Genomic DNA, 22,505 nt, shown 5'->3' on the forward strand with positions numbered 1-22,505 from the left:
GTCAGGATGTCTTTGCTAATCAAGCCCAAGTTCTTTAACATATTCTTGAGAATTAAATACTGCCATCTTGATTTGTCCATCTTATGTGTTGCTTGTAAAAGAACAAAGCAAGACTTTCTTTCTCCTCCCACATTTGAGTTTAACGTCTATTTGTCAGAAGTGGGGATTTAATCATCTCAGAGGTGGGAGGTGGTGAAAGAAATGACCCAAAGCAGGCTCTCATGCATCAACCAGCACAACAATTGGCTGGATTCTGGGCACCCATGCCAAATGTGCACATACAAATGCACAGTGTCTGGGAAGCAAGCAGAGCCAGAACTTCACCAGCTCAGCAAAAAGAAATGGCAGAGAAGAGGTGTTGTTTGTAAAAACCAGCAGCTCCAGGCCACAGAGCTCAGGAGTGAGGAGAGAGTTGGCCACTGCCATGAGAGAGTTCTGCATAACTCAGAGATTGGGAGAAGCCACTGATTATTGGAAAGAGACAAGAAGGATGGATCCAGGCACACCAGACTCTTGTTCTTTGGGAACATCATAGCAGTCATTTCTGGGTACATGAACAAGATGATTGGAAATGGCCAACATGAATTTACCAAAAGACAAATTATGCCTGACCAACCTGATTGCCTTCTGTGATGAAACTCCTAGATTTTGGATGAGAGGATTGCAGTGTACACTGACTCAGTCTGAAGAAGAGAAGGCTTAGAGGAAACCTAATAGCAGATAGCCAATATGTACAAAGTTGTCAGAAAAATGGAGCCAGGCAGGTTCTGCAGAGGTGTGTAGCAGGAAATGGTGATAGATTGAAACATGGAAAGTTGCAACTTGTTACAAGGAAAAAAGTATTTTATGGTGAAGATAAGCATTGGGATGTCTTAGCCAGCGAGGTTGTGAAATCCCCATCTTCAGAGTTTTTCAAGATCTCACTGGACAAGGATCTGAACAATCTGGTTTAAATTCAGTGTTGATCTTGCTTTCAGCTGGAGGTTAAGCTAGATGACCTCCAGAGGTTCCTTCCAACCTGAATGATTGTGTGATTTTGTGATTTAATACTTTGGTCATAAACTGAGAAAAATAAATAGTCTACTCCCAGTCACTAAAGTTGTAACTCCAGTCCAGGGGATATTCCCCAGGCTGAATGATTTGGAATATTTTCCTCCAATCTGGCCTACCTCATTGCCACTTAAGGGCAGGGTCAGGAATGCCTGAACCAAAAATCTGATTAATGCCGTATTTGAAATTGTAAACTAGTCAAAATATCAGTTACTGTAAACTTAAATAATCGTTGTATGGAATATTACATTTTTGGTGGTTTTCACTATATCTGCCATGTTAGAATAGGAGCTTGTACTATGAAACCTATCCATGTTCAGTATAGGTTTTACAGGTTTTACAGGAAGCAAAATAGAGTTCAGAATGTGGAGCTGCATTACTAGTTCCCTAAGATACACTGGAAGTGAGAAGGACTTCTTATAAAATCTGTGTATATGTGATTTGGATACCTTTTTCTGGACTGTGGGAGATGTTTCCTTCCAGCTGGAATTTTTCTGAGGTTAGGCAAAAATCCCTTTCTTCCAGAATCCATAGCAGTATCCTAAAATAAATGAGCTCTAGTTAGTTCTCCTGTTTTCTTTATATGCTTCTTTGTTTTCTCTGGCAAAGGTGTAACTTCTATCTCTTTAGATACTTTTCCCCCTTCATGCTTAGACTATTTATGACTTTTTCAGGAAGTAAAACAAATAACCAACAAGTTAATTTGGAAGTTTACAGCTTAACAGCAGTTCTGTGATGGAGGAAAATGTTGGGAGTTCAGTTGCAGATGATGTTTACATTCTGGCTTGGACAGTATGGTCTAACTGACAAGCGTTTGATTTTATTTCGTATCCCTCTTTTTTCTGTAACAACAAGGTCAAGAGAAGTTTTTCATGCAGATCTTCAGCTAAGAAACTCTTTGATTTGATGCTCAATTTCTCAAGCTGGTTATTTTTTATTTTATTATCGGATCTAAATTCTTGTCATTTTTTTAATGAAACAAATACAGCAACTAGATGCAAAGATGGATACTTTTGTCTCTGGTTGTCCAGTGAATTCTCTGAGTTTTTGTTTAACTTGCACTTGTCTTCAGGAAACCGGCAAACAAAAATCCATTTGTAGCCCGGAATGAGCATGGCAACAATTTGTGTTGAATATGCTTTGCTTATACTTTGATGGGAAAATAGCTGTTGATCAGCTAGTTTTCATATACTTTGTCTGCTTTGGAATGCTCTTAGTGTTCAAAAATATATTTACAAATTAAAAAAGGAGTTAAGATTGAAAGAAGAGATAAGTACATCACCATTGTTTGCTCCTGGACTTTTAATTAAATAGGCAGCCAAAGAAAATAGTTCACATGCTGAAAATGAAAAGTAGATTCAAATGTAAAGATGTAAGTTTTCTTTCTGTTTATTTTATGCTAAGTATGATTGTTTGTGTTATAGCGGAACTTATTTTCTATACTTCAGAAACAAGGAAGAAAACAATTAGGTTTTTTATTACACTGGAAAAAATTCAAAGATATGTTAATCTTACAGCTTGACATAAAATTAATTGAGTATTTGCGTATAATTATGTTCTTTTTTACATCTTCTAGAAGTAAACCTTGGAAAGTTTTTATTTATGCTTAAGTGAAATTTATTCCTGCATGCTTTGAAGCCTCTTGACTGAGTGCCAAGTTTCTTTGTAGTCATCTTGGGTTTTTAAACATCCATGAAAAGACTGAAGGTGTCTTCTAGGAATCTGCTGTGAGCATCATTATGTGTTACAAATAGTACAACGCTATTAAAATTCCATATACATACTTTCAATTAGTTATATTTCTAAAGCAAATATTGATTACTTTGCAAAGGTTAACAGAGCTGCAGATGGAAATGTTACGAATTTTTGGCACATAAGATATCTCTAGTTAAAGTTTTGTTGATATAAATTGTAGGTTTGGTTACTGTTAGTTTTGACGTTTGACATTTCATATGTTTGAAACTGGTAATAAAAGGTTGTATCCAGAATAAATATTGGAAAACAACATGTATGCTGTAGTGAACTGTATGCAATGGGTCCTTTGGAAGAGCTCACCTGTGATAAATATGCAGCACTCCGCTGTTTGCTTTGTAAGATCTTTTTTAGTACTTTCTGTGGAAAAGTTTTGAGAAAAACCAAGGGGCCTCAGGCTTAATGCCTAGTGTATTAGGACTTGGTAAAAACAATTACAGAATCAATTAGGCTGGCAAAGACCTTGGAGATCATCAAGTCCAGCCTATGACCTAACAACACCTTACCAACTCAACTGAATGCCACATCCAGTCTTTCTTCAAACACCTCCAAGGACAGTGACTCCACCACCTCCCTGGGCAGCCCATTCCAGAACCTGACTGTTCTTTTTGTGTCATCCCTTCAGGTACCTATGTACATTGATAACATCCCCCTGAGCCTTCTTTTCTCCAGACTTAACAGCTCTCTCAGTCTCTCTTTATGATCCAGACCCATCATCATCTTTGTGTCCCTTTGTTGGTCTCTCCCCAGTAATGTCCATGCATTTTTTTCCACTGGGGAGCCCAGAACTGGACACAGTACTCCAGGAGTGGCCCTAACAATGCTGAGTGGAGAGGTAGAATCACCTCTCATGACCTGGGGGCAATATTTACCCTAATGTAGTCCAGGATTGTTGGCCTCATATTCAGCTTCCTGTCCACTGGGACACACTGCCACCCTTTGGGTGTTCAGCCAGTTTTCAATCCACGTCACTTTCAGCTTCTCCTGACCACACTTAGGTCTCACCATGATCATTTTAGAGAAGTGTCAAAATTCAGCAGTAACTAAAATACCCATGAGTTACCAATGCTTTTCCCAGCACAAATCCAAAACGTAGCCCCCTACTGTGAAACACTTCACTCTGTCCCAGGAAAAACCAACACAATTACCTTCCCAGGTACTGAGTTGGGACTGCCTAGTTGGTAGCTCCTTGTGGTTTCTTGTCATTTCTTGAAGACAGATGACATTTACTACCTCCAGTTCTCAGACACTTCTCATGGTCATTGTGATCAGCCCACAGGTATTGAGCAGAACCTCATTACATCTGCCAACTCCCTCAGCACTTGTGGGTTCATCCTGTCAGGCATCACAGACTAAATTATGTCCAGCTTGCTCAAGTATTTCCTAACATGACCCTCTTTCCCTAAGCCATCCTTTTCCCAGACACTTGCAATGTGCAGGTCAGTCTCCTGTCTACAGAAAGAAGGGAAACTCTCCTAGTGTAGTTTTTCATACACATCTATACGTACCATGAAGTGTACTGCAGTAAAGAACTACATAAATGCTGATATATTTTTAAATACATGCACCATGTACAGTTATGTTGGGTTTTATAATTGGCTTCAGTATCAGTAGCCATTGATGACAGCTGGCAGCCGTTTCCAGATTAATATTTTGTTCTCTTTGGACAATGGTGGAATTTAATTTGAGCTGAAGACTGATGCTTTTGAGATAAGAGACACGAAAATATCCTAATGAAGCTCAGAATTCCTTTCATCCTTCTATTAAACATTCTTTCATGTTGTTTAATGGAAATGTTCTCTTGTCATCTTCCTTGGCATTGTCCTCCAGTTCACTCCTTCTTCCTTGCTTCCTCTTGCTATCCTGTCCCACCATTTTGATTATGTGAGGAATAGGAAAGTATCCAGGATGTAAGTTGCCCTGGCACATTTTTAGCCTCATCCCAAAGGAGTATCTGTGTAATATTTTAAAATTTTTACACTATCTGTGTAATATTTTAAAAACCTCAAGGCAGCCAGGGAAGCCTTGAGCCAAGCATAGGTGCTGTTTACCGTATCATGCAGTTCGGTAGCAAAATGTGCATTCATACTAACAACACTTTAGCTTTAGCACATCTTTTTATTGTTTAATGTCTTCTTATTAGGGTCTCTGTATGCACATCCTGTAGGGAAAAAAAAAAAGAGCAAATATAAGCTGTAATTGTTCTTCACAAAATATTAATGTCTTAAAAGGATAGAGAAATCCTTGATATACACTGCAAATATTTGGAAAGTGGTGTGGGAACTGTAATTATGTTTCAGTTTGGGGCATGTACAGGCTCTTCCATACTATTTCCTTTGCATAGTTTTTCACATTTAATCAGTCATAATATTCCCAGCAGGCTGCTCTGTTCACACTCACTCAACTCTGGCTCAACTCATTTCTAACTCAGCAGGAAATGTCCTCACCACCATGATGTTAGGCAGTTGCTTGTGAAAGTTTGTTTGCTACCTCACTTCATTATTCACCTCAAAGTCTTCCATTGTTATGCTCCAGGTACGAATGATATTTACTTGTATGAAATAAATCACAGTGTCTCCTTGCTTCCTGTGGTGAGCTTAAGGTTGTGCATAATGTGAGGGTGTTGGTTATCTTGGGATGTCTGAAATCTTTCTCTCCTCCCTATATTTTTTCCTTATCTTTAGGTCCTTAGCTGTATCTTTCACTAGGATGTTGGCGATAGGACCAAAGTGAAAATACTTGCTTTGCTAGAGACCTGGAGATGTTCCTGTGTCTTAGTTCTGTAGAGCTCACATTCTTATTTCACATGAGCAGAAATAGTGACCAATCTCTATTTTATACACAATAGCACACTCTAGTGTGTATCTTAATTAGCCATTATGGACTGATTCTCATCATGCTTACCTCAATTTCTAATTGATTTAGTTCTATTGCATTCAGTATTACTATTTTTTTCTCTGTACTTGGATGAATTGAAGGAAATATTGATATCTTCAAATAAGAACTTACCAGTTTCTTAACAGAATCATTATGATGCTAAATGTTATTTGTAATTTTTTAAATGATGCTCTTTAAGAAGGGTTGATTTTATGAAGACAAAAATCTCAGTGCAGTGGAGTCCAGTATGAAGAGTTGTAATGATGTAATTGTGTAAAGCAAAGCTGCATAAGATGGATTTGAAATTTGTCTTCTACTTCAGTTACCTGCAGGGAGCTATAGTTCTCCTTCTTGCATGAGTACAGAAATGAAGGGGGAAGAGAGTGCATTACTTTCTGAGATCTGGCTCAGACTGGCAGCAATCTCTGAAGGTACCACAGCCTTAGAGAAGACAGACAGCCAGCAGCAGCTCAGATAACTGCCTTGAATATTTTCTACAGGAAGACTCTTTACAGGTGTTACGGGAATGCTTTGGTGTCAATGCTTCAACTTGCGTTACCAGTTCACATTTAGGACATGATCTTGAACAAATTGCTGGTTCTGAAAAACTTGAGGAATTTATTGTAAGAGGACAAATGGCTTTTTTTTGCTCTGTGCTTTGCTTTGCCTGGTAATGGGAGTGAAAGACACTGTGCTTTCTACCAGAATGGGATATCTCACTTCCTCAGTCAAAACAATTGGGTTTTTTTAACCCATATAATATCAGAGTTGGATTGATTTGTGTTGTCAGTGATACATGATTGCATCACAGTGGGATTAAAATTATGTACCCACATGTTGTGTCTTAGTTTCTGATGTAGTGTTTAATGTACACAGCAAAATATTTCCATCTTCAATTCTTCTTCTACTTAGCAGTTGTTCTTGCTGGGCTTCACAAAAGCCCTCAGTTTTATTAAAGAGAATCCAAATGTCTCATTATATTTGGGCCAGAGGTAAGAGGATTGTGTAGCTGCAGTTTCTTACTTTTTGCTGAGATGACTTTGAGGAGAAAGGAATTGAGTGACAGAGCAGAAATCTCTAGTTAAATACAGTTCAAATCAGATCAATTAATTTTTAATGGTCTTACATGCTTTGTTAGATACTAGGTTTTGCTTATTCCAAAGCATAGATTTGTATTAATTTCAACTTCATTGTGACCCAAAAAGCTAAAAATTATATAGTATAAGTTGTGTATGCAGTCGCATACTGCAAAGGGGCATTTGTGATTAATGTGTTTCTGCTTTCTGCACCAAGAAAATCCAGTAATTTAAATCCAAGATGAGTTAAAGAAAACTACAAAAAAAAAAAAAAGAGTTAAAAAAACTACATCCTGCCATAGGAGCTGATACAAGAACAGATCCAGAAGCAAAGAACGAGGCGGGAGGGAATATTTTTCATATTCTTTCTAATAGATGATTGGAAAAAGTGATGCTGCTCATTGATAAGTGGGAAATGCTGATGAGAATCCAATGAGGTGTTCACATTGCAGACTTAGCAATGATTTCCCTCCTATTAGGTAAAGGAAAAAATGCTAGAATGTTTCTCTCCAGGTTCCTGTTACATAACTGTGCAGAAAATAAGTGTACAATGCAGCTTTGTTTGAAAAATCTTTTTAGGATGTCTTTTGCAAGAAGACTTTCCCAGGAATCCTATGAATAAAACATAAGATAAAAGAGGAGCCATGGCCACGTAATTAGGAGAAGGGTGTGCATTTCTGAGGAAACTCAAAACTTCATCTCAACATTTTTATTGGTAGAGGCAGTAAATAGCATTTTCCAAGAAGGTGATTTGGAAGTCCTGCCATCCACAGGTATACCAAGAAACAAAGAAAGTTGTAAAAAACAATTGAGAACCAATTAGAATCATCTGGCATCTATAAAGTTAAAAAAAAAAAAAAAAAAAAAAAAAAAAAAAAAAAAAAAAAAAGTTTAATACTGGGGCCTACTTGAATTTAGCATATATGTATACACACACATATTCATATACATTATATATGTGTCTTATTATGTGTCTTATCTAAAAGATCCAGCAGTGTGCATTTCTTCATGAAAGATACCAAAAATGAGGAAAACAATTGCTATTTATTTATTTTTCTCCTAATTAAAATAGTTGTATCAGGTGCCTGTGTTGTATATAATGTTTTCTGTATTTTTCTACAGGAAAAGCATAAGCAGGAATTAGAAGACATGAGAAAAGCTGGACATGAAGCCTTAACTATTATTGTTGAAGAATTCAAGGTAAATGAGTTGCCAAGCTAACACAATTTCCAAATAGTGTTATTGTAATAGTGAATAGGATGACTGCCTGCCGTGCACAATTATTAGTACTGCTTGTGCTGATTGCTCGACCTCTCTCACTGTCTTTTCTGTTGCTTTCAATTTAGATTGTTTGGTCTGAAATTTTGCATGACATGTTTTCCCAGTCTGCACTTTGGAAAACTTCAGATAAAGTTGGTTAGCCACTTTCAGTAAGGAAACTTAAACCCAGAACAAACCCAAAATTCTCAGTCAGTTGTGGTAAACTTTGAGTTGGATTGTTTATCACAAATCCACATTTTGGACCTCCTCAGTCTCCAGAGCTGCACTTGCAGGAAAGCAACATCACAAAGCAGTTCAGCAGGTTTTTATCTGCACAGCACTAAGGGAGGAAGTTATGGATGAAATAAAGCTGAATCTGTAGTTCTTTCATGTTTTAGTTCCTGTCCAGCTTCCCCCCCGTCAGAGAGGGAAAGAACTGGATGGTACCATGGAGCATAAATCTGTGTCTTTTGTTCTGTTACGGAAACCATTGAGTAAGAAACACACAAAGGACAAAAACTGAACCAAGTTAGGAGGAGAAGGTAAAGCTAAAAATTCTGTTTAGACTTAAAACAGATCTGGCAGGAAGAAAACTGATAATGGAAAATGGAAATGAAGGCTGGTTTTGAAAATGAAAAGAGAAACTCAAGACCCAGTAGGCAACTGTGAGCTGAGAACACAGATCTTACAGTGTAGTTAGTGAAGGGGAATTTCAGGTTTTAACTGTTTGGTAGCAGTAATTTGTAACCAAAGAAGGATCTGGCATGGAGGGCAGAAAGATTGAGTGGTGGGCTTAGCAGCGCCGGGTTAGGGGTTGGATTTCATGATTTTAGAGATCATTTCCAATATTAATAATTTTATGATAATAAGAAAGCCTTTTAATAATTTTGCTAATAAATGTTAGTAGTGTTCTAGCTAAAATTGAAATTGGCTCTCTGTAGAAATATGTCTGTCTCCATCAATATGACTTATACTAATTTCATTCTGAACCTTTCCAGAAAAGATTTTCAAAATTTTTCCATTCCTGAGAAAACTAAAACATGGCCACTGGTGGTGTCCCACTTCTCCATGCCTCTCTCATTTCATTTCTGGGGGAGAATTATTGTGCTTCTCTTCCCTTACTTCATTAAGGACCCCTTTGCCTTAGAAATTCTCAGAAGGGAGTTTTATTTGGAGTGTGCACCTTCGGGTGTGCCACTGACCATCTTCAATGGCAGCATTTTTAGTTTCAATTTTGTTCTAGATATGTGTGAAATATTTCTGGCTGTTCCTGTGAAAACTTACATTTTGAAAAAGCTTGTGAGCTTTTGGTAATTGCTGCACTTATGTTTACTTCTTTTTAGTTCTGAAATATAAGCAAATTGTGAAATCAAACAATTTTATAATGTTTAATGAAAGTTTTCATTACTTCATTTTACTTCATTATTTCATTTTATAATGTTTAATGAATATTTTCGAGGTGTAATTTTTCACCATTTTATTCGATTTGTGTGAACTAAAGAAGAAGTCTGCATGGGTTATACTGGCCCTTTAAAGGAATAATTTCTTCCTGTGTAGTTGGGTAGAGGGATATATTTATGTGCCATAATCACTTTCTAAAGCTATTTTACCAGTCAGCAGTAGCTGGGCAGATCTGATATGCCTTCTGGAAAAAAAAAGATTTATGTTTATCAGTTTCAGTGATTTGGCACAAAAGATTAGGGAGTTAATTGAGCCTTGTGTTTCTAAACAATGTTTATATTGAGTGTATTATTTCTCATTACATGTTTATATTCAAGTTACATAAAGTCACTCTTTAATACCAGGGAACCATTACATGAATATACCTCATACAAGCCTTCCTGTTGCCTTGTGTGGTTAGTTGAACACTGATGAGGAATAATATCAGATATGCCAAGCTCTGAGTAAATGACTGTAATCAACCCTGTCTGCAAACATGAGGTGACCTATTCATCAGGGTAGCAAGAAAAATCAAAAAGGATTGCTAGGTTTAAAAAAACCCAAACATGTTTTGGTTGGTTGCTTATACTTGAATACCTTTCTTGTAACCCTTTGCCATGTACTTTAAATAAAGTAACACTGAATCATCAGGGAATTCAGTGAAGGCAAAAACTGTTCTGTAGCTTTGTTTGAGAAAATTATCTCATGGATTCTTTTAAAATGTTAATTCATTGTGAGTATTTCAATATGGAGCAGGGCTAAGATACTTTTTTTCTTAAGTAAATGAGTCAAATGTTGTTAAACATTTAACATTATAAAAATACCCAACATGGGTTGTTTAAGGATAGCTTGTAAAAATATGAGCAGTTCATCCTTAGCCCCAGAAATAATCCCCAGAATGCCTCAAACCCCAAATCCTGTCACTTAGGTACTGAAACCTTAAGTGGAACAACAGTGGAAGAAAGCTGACTGATCTGTCTTTTCTGTATTCCTGGCATAGATAAGTGTTATTGCTGATGGATTTGTGAACGTGCCTTCCTTTTGGTTTACAAAGGAAAAGAGAGTTGCTATTTCGTGGCTTCTCTGTACAAGGCTGCCAAGGTGGTAACCAGAAAATCAGTTTTCTTCCATTCAGAGCTAATTCCACTCCTTGCAGATGTACTGCAGCAGACCTCTGTTACTGTTGCTGTATCTTCCTTAAATGGCTTAAACTTCCTTCTAGTCCTTTTCCTATATTTTGGGGACTGACTTGTTGTAGAAGGGACAGTATTTCTCCGCACTAGTGAACTCTCACTAGTGTGGTATCCCTGGGCAGACCAGGTACTCAAGTTTGAAGACAAACTCTCTCAATTCCTACTCCTGACTGGTCCTTCTTAATATGGCAGCAGTACTGAAAATGCAGCTTACACAAGAAGTCAAATATTAAACAACCTATTTTCAAGGACCTGGATATAGCAAAGCCCTTAGAATTAAATTCAGTTGTCTTTGGAATGTTCACTTGTTGAATGTGTTGGGAAATCCATTAATAGAGACCATTAGGTGTTTTGTAGCACAAAGCCTCAAAAGCCTTGGCCATTGTTAAGCATCTCACATTCTAATCTTCATTACAACAAATAAACCATCTACAACATAGTCACGAAATTTGTATTAAAAAACCACAAGAAAGCAAATTAAAAATTAACTCAGTGTTCTGTGTAGGCCAAGTTTCCCCTTCTCATGTTTACCTAATTTTATTTAATTTCTGTCTTTCATGTCATTGTTGTTTTAAACTTTTATCCCTGGTAATTAACCATGGTAAAGAAAAGTAAATGTGGATCTTGGAAGTTATGCTTGTGGGATCACATCACATCTTAAGATATTTACCACAAGCAACATAAAAATTTCTCCTGTGCTTGTTTAGTCAAGCTTTTGTTCTGAAATTGTCACAGTTTTGTAAATAGATGAGTTAATAGTTTTAACCTGTTTTATTTCTCATCATATAAGATATCCTCTAATGTAAGAATTAAAGAATATGAGGTTACAGGCAGGTGTATTTGTTTGATGGGTTTTGTTTCCTTAGATTATTTTATGCAATTAATAATGTTCTAAAAGAGAACCTGCATTTATCAGATGTTCTCTTTATAGAAATTAACTCCAAGGTGAAAAGTTCTTCCCAGCCCTTGCTGCAGTAAGAGTTTTGTCCATCAGCTTTCAGTCTAGGGTGGTGGAGTTTTTTCAGATTTTAAGAATGTAAGAACAGACTGGTTTTCAAAGCACATGGGGATATGTGGGGGCCATCAGATTTTCTTTCAAATATATTTGTGTCAATAATACACCTCTGAACTGAAAAATTACCCTCTAGTAAACAAAGGAAATTTTAAAGGATTTCATTACAAAAGAAGTTAATCTAGAATCAGGATATCTGTTTTTAGACATAGTTTATCCCTAGTGAGAGAAAGCTCTGAAATGTGGCCAGTTCTCAGCTCTTTAAAACATCAGCTTAGCCTATTAAGTTTCCAAGTTGACATCCTGGCTCAGAAAGGCCTGACACATGAATAAAAGGACAAACCCAAAATTTTTGCAAGGGCTTATATTTCACTTCCAACTTCTATGCTTGCTCATGTGCAAGTCACACTAGAATTCAAGTGATCCTCGAATATATAACAACATTGTTTTTTTCTCATGGAGAGCTGATGGCTGGAAAAGGAGAGATTCCTTGGGATTTTACAGTATAGGAATAGTTCTGTACTACAGAGATGCTACTGTGGAAGTCTCTCTACAGAATTCCGATAAAAGTGAGGTGCAATTTTGTCCCATACTTTCAGAGATTTGGCTATCAAAACTATTTTAGCATTGATTAAATAGCCTTTATGTTTTGAAAGCAATTATAAAAATTGCAAGGAATCTCTCCCTCCCCTTCTAGTAACGATGAGTTGTGTATGTGCTTCTCACTACAGAATGATACATTAGATATTGAATTCTGTAAATTTTATAAAAATAGGAAGGTTAATAGAAAATTAAGAGTGAGTTTGCAGTTTGTTTCTGGCAGGAGTCCATGAGAACAGTATTTTGTGGAAAATAAATTTTTACACTCCCATACCAGTAAAACTGAGCTATCTAGATAAACCCAGCATGGTATTCACACTGTAAGTTGTTGATCCTTACTGGTATGGATCAAAACAGTTTCAACCATAAGCAGCTGAATATAAAACTGAATTTTTTATATCACTGCAAAAAATGCAGTAGCTCTTTGTGGTATTTAACCCCTCTTATTCCATAGTACCTAACAGGACATGTTCCCAGTCATGAAAACGTGTAGTATTTTGGGCTGAAGTGGATAAAGTTAATTCTTTTGAAAAGATTTCAGAAATCTTTTAAATAGTTTCATTTGTATCATCTCTGTCGTAGCTAATAGCTGAATTAAAACATAACTTGTCAAATACTGTGTTTTATTAAGTAAATGTGTCTTTTCCACGGGTCAGGAAAGAATTTGCATTGTGTCCTCTGCTCTGTTTTATCATTCTGCAGTTGGTTAATTGCATTTCACCCTTAAATTAAGTAGTAGAAAGTAATTAAATGGTGGAGACAGGATGCTGAATTAGATGAATCATTGTCTAATGCTATAAAGCATAAAAATTCTTTTAGTACTATTGCTGTATTTAATACAGTTTGTATGTTTGAAGCAATGTGGTAACTTCTCATTAGTAACTTTTATTTTTAAAGATGACTTGTTTTGGTCATCCTGACTCAGCAATTTTGAAGTAAAGAAGTAGTTTGATGTACTGGCTTCTGTTTAGCTACTTAAAGAAGCCGCTGATGCTTGAGCAGGATGTTCTTTTGGATTGATTAAGGCTTTTGATACAGTGCTTATAAGAATTACTCTGAAACATAACCCAGCAAATTGTACACTATGATTTGTATTTCATACTGATGTTACATATGAGTAGTTTTAGTGTTTTCAAACAATGCTTTGCATCTGGGAAGCCTGTGTTTTACATGGGTCAGAATTGCTTTTAAATTTTCTTTAGAAGAGATAGGAGAGGATAATTACCTTTGCTTTGTTTTTCCTGTTGCCTTTATTCCAAATAACTGTTTCGTATTATAAAGAGGAGGAGTTGAAAGAAAGGGGGTTGGCAATTTGTTACTCTTAGGGAATTTGGGAAGAACTGAGGATAACAGTCTGTATTTGGGCTGTTTAATTCAATAGGGTTTCTCATAAATTCTAGCTTCTGGCTTTACAACAAATTCTGTCTAGGCAAGTAGCTGTGGTTCTATTGCCAGTAGAATGAATACATTATGCACTAGGACTGTGCAAGTAAGTTTGTATGAAATATAGTCTGGCATGTCTGTGTTACACTTTTGGCAAAACCATAGTTATTGCCCTTTTGCCTTTTTAAGTATGAGGAGGAATATTGGAGATAATCTGGTACTCAGGACATAACACACTAGAAATACAGGATGAAGTGTTGTGGTCATTTGTGGTTTTAAGCTTTTCTTCTCACGTTGGGCACAGTGCAGTTTATCAGTCCCTAGTCTGTACACAGGAATGCTGTTCTCCAGGTAGTGTCCATTCCAGGACTAAATACTCTGACCACTACTAGAACATGTAATAAATGTGTATTCCCTTAAGAACCCCCCCAGGATGATCATGGGTCTTATTATGATACTTGGATTTACTTTCAGCTCAAGGTCTTCTAAGATTGTTCCAGTGTATGAAACTTAAAGCTGAGGTTAGTTCTTTATCTGAGCTCAAACAGGGGTTCAGACTATTTTACTTAGTTTACCTAGTTTAATTTAAAAATATTTTGTACAGTCATTTAGATGTGTGAGGATTTTTATAAGGAAAATAAAAATTTTTGAGGAAATAATGTTTTTCATAATGCATCATATATCAAACTTAAATGAAGACTGTAGAAAACTTAAGGGGTTTCAGCCTCTCTATTCTGTCAGAAGCCACCACAAAGTTTTGGTTATTGAAGGAAAAGCAGGATCAATTCTCTGACAGGCTTTTTTGTTGTTGTTGTTGTTAGTAGAGAGATCAGAAAGTGGGGAAGAAGCCAGGTTGGATGGGGCTCTGGGCCACCTGGTCTAGTGGAAGGTTTCCCTGCCTATAGCAGGGATTTGGTACTGTATAATCTTTAAGGTCCCTTCCAACCCTTAAAATCCTATGATCCTATGATCCTGTGATCCTGTGATGACCTTCCCAACCAGTGTTCAAGGAAGTTCATTGCACAGTTCATAAAAGGTAAAATTATTAACAAGAGAGCTTATATTGAAATCCTACCCTTGACTTCATGCTATAGGCTACATCCTGCTGTAACCTTACTTGAAATTATTCCATCAAAGGGAGATTGTTTCAAGAATTCCAGTTTGGTATTGGATCACTGGCCTTAGGTTTATGGCATGTCAGCCCAGCAGCATAATTAATATCACCTCCTAAGGTAATTAAGGAGGAAAGTGGTATTTCAGCAGTAATAAGAGTATTTGCCCAGAATAGCAATTAATCAAAAGACTTTTGGTGTCATTGTAGCTGTAACTATAAGATTAAAGATACTGAACATCAAGTAGCTAAATGTGTTTTTCAGTTTAGCAAATAAGCTAATTGGTAAATTATTTTTTTTAATTATTATATTTGAGTAGTTCATTATCTTGAAATTTCCCAGAGCTTTTGATGGGTATCACACCTCTGTGCTGTATTTCCCACTGAGAAACCTGTAGTACTGTGCTACATAGGGAGATTTTTCTCTCTTTCTCCTTACTTGGCCAACTAGTGGAACAGTCAAATATAGCATCAGCCCTGTGGTATTATTTAAACTGGGTTAATAGTGTGTATGACAGAAAAGGAATACACAAAAAAGCCTCCCACACAAGACTTTTGTTTCTGAATTGGAATTTCATGTGTTTTCTAAAGAAAAATAGTAGTAATAAGTTAATTTTAAAAATTTAACAGCTTCTACATGCCATCCAATGAATAATAATTATTTCCTTGAAAACTGAAAGTTCTTTATACCATTTAATAGAATTTTAACAGTTGCCAGTGAAGTTTGCACAGCAAAGTGCGTAAGGTGACTCAACCCTTGGCATGAGCAAGAAACTGTCTGAGAAATGCCATGGCAGCCTAATGACCACTCTGTTACTGTATTCACAAAGAACAGAATTATTTTATTTTCTTTTGTACCAGTTACATGAAACATTTCTTGCTACAATAGTTTAAGCAAAAAAAAAAAAAAAAAAAAAAAAAATCCCATGGTCCAGGCTTAATTTTTACCAATGATATGTAACTATTCTAATTTATTCAGAGTATAAAGATTCATGTACAAAGGTTATACTTTTTTGAGGGTTCAGTTTTTCTAAGTGCTGGAATTTCCATGAATGAAACAATTTAGGTTAGAAATAAATTGACTTTTTTGGAAGTAAACTTACGGTTTGCTAAATCCCCTGCAAACACCAGTAAATGTAGTCTTACACTTTGATTAAGCACAAGTTTTAACCTTTTTAATCGCTGAACTTGTGCTGAGAACTGCTACCATGCTACAGCATTACTGAAGAAAAGCAATTTTGGCACAAGAGGATAGCTAGTGGAAAATTTGGAAAGGTAATTCAAAAATTGTCAGAAGATTTTATCTTTTTTATACATTATTGGGTTTTTTTTAAAAGTATTCAGAATTTTATTTGATGTGTGTGTTATGTTCCATAAAGTAAATATATCTCTAAAATAAAGATTGTTTGAAAGATGGGGAATATTTTTCATTGTCTGCATTTGGGCCAAAGGTCTGTTTTCTGTAAAAGTCATGTCTGTTTTAACTTACCCAGTCATTTTGACTACTTCAGTATATTGATTACTAGTTTAGAATAGTTTGGTACATTGTGCATAAATAGCCCGATGAACATTTGGAAAGTAGCATAAAGACTTTGTTCTATTGGGGGAAAAGGCTTAAATCACATGAGCCAAGTAAATGTTTAGCTACCATCATTGTTTAAGGAAACCTGAGCATAATTCTCCAAATGATGATTTGGTTTCTCCACATATCTTCAAGTGTTTTATTTCTCTTTCTGCATTCAGATGCTGGAGGTTCTGCAGGGCTTAGCCAAGAGTGTGTGAGTTCAGGCATTTGCACAAACACGTGCTCACACACTCACAACTCCTACTCCCATCAGCTGTTTGTTACTGCCTTGGTACTTTGACTTTCCACACTTCGACTTCCACTGCTTCACATTCAAGTGTGAACATTCTGGGGGGGCATTCTTTTATGTTTTATGTTACTCAGAATTTCCATCTGCTTTTACTTGACTTGTGGTTCTGAAGATCATGCTTGGCCCATGGGATCTTACACAGTGCCGAGAGGATGTGGAGTTTTGTCAGCCAGGGAAATATGTCTGGCTTTTTTTTTTTATTATTTTTTTTTCTCTTCAGCAGCTTTCATATGCTCCTCTTCTTGTGTGGTCCCACTAAACTGGGTATATTTAACAGAAATACTCTCCCTCTATCTTCTGTATGCTGCTGTCTTTTAGGCAGACTGTATAAGAAATCCGAGATCCAAAAAATGTTAGTCCTGACTGAAAACAAGGTAGTGTTACATAGAAAGGTACTTTAATCATTGCACATTCCAAATTTATAACAGCATTCCACATTCTAGTTGTAGATGAGTCTTAGTGGATCAGCAGTTACCAATAAACATCCCAGTTATATCTTTGTTGAGTATTTTGTGCCCTTATTTTTTTCAGGCACTGCTACAATCTACAGTTCAGCAGCAAGAAGCAGCTATTGAAAAGCAGTATATATTAACCATTGAAAAGCATTCTCACAAATGTGAAGAGCTCCTTGATGCTCAGGTATGGATGTACACATGCAAGAATTTCCACGGTTTCCTTTTAGTTTCAACTCTTTCATGTTTGAAAAAAAGTATAAACATATATGATCCCCTGGGAAAATGATTAGTCTCTCACCTTGTTTCCTCAGCATGCCACTAAACAAAAGTATCTAAAAATAAGGAGTCTTCATCTGTTGGGATCAAATATGTTCTATAATGCTGGAGCCGGCTTAGAACAGATTCAAGGAGAGTGTAGCACTGAGAAAAGTCTCAGAGCGACTTAATACTTACTTCTTAACAGCTGCCATTTTCTGTGGTCTTGGAGTAGCCATTTAATTATTTTTATTTTATGTAGTTAAATGCGGGATTTGATTGTGTGGGTTTGCATGAATTTTTGGTCCAGATTTTGAGGTGGTTCTTAGATGATAGACAAAAATGTGTTGTCCACACCTTTTTTTGCTTCACAGAAATCTTACCTAAAAATTAAACGCTATGAGGAGTTATATAATATCTAGGAAAAAAAAACCATATATATAAAAATTATCTCATATAGCATGACTTGAGTAAAAGCACACTGCATAGCAAGTATTTGAGATTAGAGCAATTAGTCATGAGTATGTGAACAGTGTCTACCTGATTGGTTATCAATAACCTCTTGGTTTCACTGAAGTACATCTCTTGAATCAAAATAATAATGACCATAAGTATGGAAGTTTAAAAACCAAGAATTAATTTGTTAATAGCCCCCTGGAGTCATTCATATTGCAACTACGTTACCTTTTAAGTATTGTTAGCAACATTTCTGCAAAAAATACAAAGGAAATTTTTTAAAATTTATTTTTGTGGAGTATCTTAGACCTAAATATATCAAAGGTCCCCTCAAATGACTCCACCATTTCCTGAAGTGTTTTATGACCATTTGATTGTTCTGACCATATCAATTCACACCTAGTGCAAATGTGTGTTAAATATATAAACATCTGTCTAAACAGTATGAAAGATGCCATAATGTGGAGAAATTGATTGCATCATGAGTGAGGTTATTGCATAGAATTGCAGTTATTTAATACTTGCTATAAAGCTCTGTCTAAGAGCAAGTAAAAATGAATTTTTTAAAAAAAAATGTTTTCTGTTTTTGAAATGAACATATCCTTTGCTAACTTGATATTACTTTCTGAATGAACCTCATGAAATACAGAAATATCATAGGAAGATTTTTTGAGATTGTTCTTATAGACTGAGCAGTAACTTACACCTGTGATCAATCAGATTTGCATCAAAACCCCAGAAATGGGACAGAAGTGTAGAAACCTGTTGAAGAGGTTCAGATTTACCTGGGGAGAATCCAACAATGTAAAGAACTGTTCTTGGTCATGGGACAGGAGAGTGGTGCCCAGTTCACATCATGTCTGCATTTACCACCCAGAAAAAGTGTAAATTTTCTTCACTAACTTTCATGCCATTTCTCATTCAATACAGCTGAGGTTTTTCACCTCTAATTGTAGTGTAAAACTGGGATTTTGAAGCCTAATCAAATAGACAAGTGTGGGTGCTTGTGGTTGAGCTATCAGGTTTAATTAAATATGATTTTTACTGGCACATTTTACTCATAATACTTTGTTGAAAGACCCGAGAAATGGGTGGTATGTTTTTTATTCTTTTTGAACACATCTATTCTTAAATGTATGTTTTCGTGTTTATTTTCACACTTCTTTTTCTTCAAATGGTTTTGTTATGTGCTAGCAGTTGAGTTTGGTGGAATTGTTGCTGATATTTATACACAGATTTCATTGCTCTTTTGTATTACAGGATTGTACATGCATAGCCATCTTTACATGGAGATTTATGAGTGCTTGTATCACTGTAAAGAATTTTTTTGGTGCAGCAGTAATCACACCGTGCAAGTATACATTCAGCACAAAAATCAATTCCTTTTTTTTGTTCCCTTCTAATAATCTTGCCTTATAAGTAGTATTTTGCCTCCAAAGTTTTAAGCCTGTGTAAAACTGTCAAACCACATAGTTTTTTGTGCTTGTTTGCCATTCCTTTTAAATTTTCTGCTGTTTTATTTCCAGTTCCACACAATCAAGATTATCTCACGATAACTCCTTTCTTATGTTTTCTACTTACTCCTGGTTCCCCCGCTAAATTCCCATGCCCCTCTCTCACAAAAGTGCCTTTGAGATGGAAGAAAGGCTGTTTTTCTCTGTTTATCTTTAACTTTTTGTTAGAGTTTATTGAAGTTTCTGATTTGGAAACTTAATTTTATCAGGTGGAGATGCAGGTTAAAATCCTGTCCAGAGTGATGCTCTCCTGCTGATAACGTTCAGTGTACAAGGCTGTGTTTTCCAGGGTAGGGAAAGAAGCAGAAGACCGTATTGCATGATCCTATCCCAGTTTCCAGTGGAACAATACCTGCAGTAGATATTTGATCATTATGTGTCAGCCTTGTCAGCAAACTGCCTTGCTGTAGGTAGCATCCCTGGATGATGATCACTGGAATGGTTCCATTCCAGGTGACAGCCTTTAGGGCTGCTGGTTTTTTCAAGGAAATACATTTCCATATCCAAAGTTGTGTGGGGAGCACGGGAGGAGCTGAACGGTTAAGCACGGGGAGCCTGAACTCCTCTGTCCCACTGCTCAGGTGAGACCCCACCTGCAGAGCTGCCTGCAGCTCTGGGATCCCAGCACAGGAAGGACAGGGGGCTGCTGGAGCCAGAGCAGGGACACCAAGGGCATCACAGGGATGGAGCAGCTCTGCTGGGAGGAAAGGCTGAGGGAATTGGGATTGCTCAGCCTGGAGAGGAGAAGGCTTTGGGGTGACCTCACTGTGGCCTTGCAGTGCCTGAGGGGAGCCCACAGGAAAGATGGAGAGAGACTCTGGACAAGGGCCTGGAGTGACAGGACAAGGGGCAATGACTTCACACTGGCAGAGAGTTGGGTTAGATTGGATATGAGGAAGAAATTGTTCCCTGTGAGGATGGTGAGGCCCTGGCACAGGTTTCCCAGAGCAGCTGTGGCTGCCCCATCCCTGGCAGTGTCCAAGGCCAGGTTGGATGGGGCTCCGAGCAACCTGGGACAGTGGAAGGTGTCCTTGTCCATGCATAGGGTTGGAACCAGATGGCCTCCAAAGTTCCAACCCAGACCATTCTGTGATTTCCTGATGTCAACATTTCAAAAACCAAACCAGGCATTCTTGTGGCACATTCAGGGACACCAGTGTCATGGTGTCCTCCATCAATGAACAGGACAAAGAAAACTATTTTTCTCAGTGACAGAAATTAGTCATATCATCTACTGAATATTTAGGAAAGCTATGCTTGTCAGTTTTACTTTTTTATAATTTGATATCAGAAAATGCTAGTGGAAAACATATATATAAGTTCTCTGCAAGTTGGAAAATCACAAATTTCATCCTCATCTTTTTCTGAGACAGAAACCTTTGATGTTGCCTTCTGAAAATGAACACCAACTGTGATCTTGGGGTTTTACTCATGTGCTGTGTGAAAAAATATGCTGAAAAGCATAATCAACAAACTTTTGAATAGATTTTTTTTCATGATCAGAAATTTCTCCTAATATTCAATCAAGGCAGATGGTGTTAAAATTTGTCTGTAGCAAGGTTTATTTTCATATTCTTCCTGAAACAGTCAGTGATCTGTGTATTAAGATAAAATAAAATCTTAAATATCTACAGCAGTTATTTTTCATGATGATTTCATGTGTGTGAAACATGTCTCATATTTGTAGATGCTACAGCATTTAAGACAACTAGAGTTAAATGTCTTTAATGCTTTTTCCACTCTACTCTATTCCCCACGTCTTAAATGCTTTTTCCACTCTGTCATGATGTTGGCTGCCATTTGTGTCATAAACAGTAGTTCAAAATCTGTTGCATGAAATCTTTTGTCTCTTTGAGACTCACTCAGAGAGGTACTGGTTGATCTTCAACATGAAAACAATTGCTGAAAGGTCAGTCAGAATAAAAGTTCCATTGGCTGGAGCTCATCTTTCAGAGTTTATGATGCTTTCAAGAACAATCTGTGGACACGCAGAAAACTGATGTGACAATAGTCACAAACTGCTGGAATGTGATTGGTATCTTATCTTCTCTAGTATTTGGGTAATTAATTTTGATGATAACATATCATTTTGATATGTTTTGCATAACCTTTTGTGAAAAGTACCAGTATATCTCCTGACAACTCCTAAAATTTCAAATGTAGGAAGTACTGTTCTTCTACAGTGATTGTTTGTATGCCAGGGAGAATGTTTGCTTCAATCAGAAGCTTAGTTTCTGATATAATATAGGCGATATAATTTTCTTTGACTTCAAATTATTGCTTTTATATCTACTCGAAATGTTTCTCTAATAATGCTTATTTTATGAACTTTGATTATGTTTTTCTCCTCTTGTAAACAAAAGAGGCTCTTGTGTTTTTCCCATCTGATGGTAGTCATTGTGAATTTTTTTTTTAATGCCTGATTTTGAAGAAGCCATATGCAAACTAGATTCTGAGAATCTTGAGAGTATTTGCATTTTTAGGAGACATTGGCCAAATTTTTGCAGTGAGAGTAGTAATCCTGAAGACTTGGAGACTGAAAATACAAACACTGCGGTGGGCATAACCTTTCTGGTTCAATAATTCCAACTGTGATATGTTTGGAAATTATTTAGGGTACTTACCATGTCCGCTTCTTTGGGCATTTTCTCTCAATTCCCAGAAATCTTGTACTTTACTGCTGTAGAAGTATTTGTTTTTTCATCCAAAACCAAGTACTTCCAAACAGTCCTTCCTGTTACATTTTCAGGTAATTCACCTGTAATTAATCTGGTTGTGTCTTTTCACAATTTTCTTCTAGTTGTGTCTGCTGCTCTTTCACCAAGAGCAAAGTTGTGCTTTCTCAGAACTTAAAAGGAGCAAAAACCCAAGGATTGATTCAAGTCCTGTGCAAATTTGAGAAATTTATTCCTGTATTCCTGATACCTCCTTGATTTCCATGTGTATAGAGAGAATTGAAAAGAGCAAGAATCAGCCATTTCCTGCTGGAATGGCTTTTTGTTTGTTTGCTTGTTGTTTCACTTAAATTCTAAAATTTTTTTTCAGGATTTATCCTGCTCAAGCAGGGAAGTGGGACCAGATGACCCACTGTGGTCCCTTCCAGCTTGACCCAGTCTGTGATTCTGTCATTCCATGAAAAATCTGATAACAGTCATAACTGCTTGGTGGTGTTTGTTAAATATAAACCCTTGCCAGAG

The 22,505-nt window shown here is 36.7% G+C and overlaps 1 protein-coding gene across 2 annotated transcripts in view; it reads left to right on the forward strand.

Annotated features, from left to right (window-relative positions):
- Positions 1–22,505, forward strand: part of CCDC91 (coiled-coil domain containing 91) — a 113,385-nt gene that overhangs the window by 43,946 nt on the left and 46,934 nt on the right. For both annotated transcript variants that reach the window (XM_066319568.1, XM_066319567.1), the window contains exons 7-8: positions 7,878–7,955; positions 17,160–17,267. In XM_066319568.1, the coding sequence (XP_066175665.1) occupies positions 7,878–7,955; positions 17,160–17,267 (186 nt within the window). The remainder of the gene's footprint in view (positions 1–7,877; positions 7,956–17,159; positions 17,268–22,505) is intronic.

The sequence above is a fragment of the Sylvia atricapilla genome, chromosome 5 (assembly GCF_009819655.1).
Source record: "Sylvia atricapilla isolate bSylAtr1 chromosome 5, bSylAtr1.pri, whole genome shotgun sequence".
NCBI lineage: Eukaryota > Metazoa > Chordata > Aves > Passeriformes > Sylviidae > Sylvia > Sylvia atricapilla.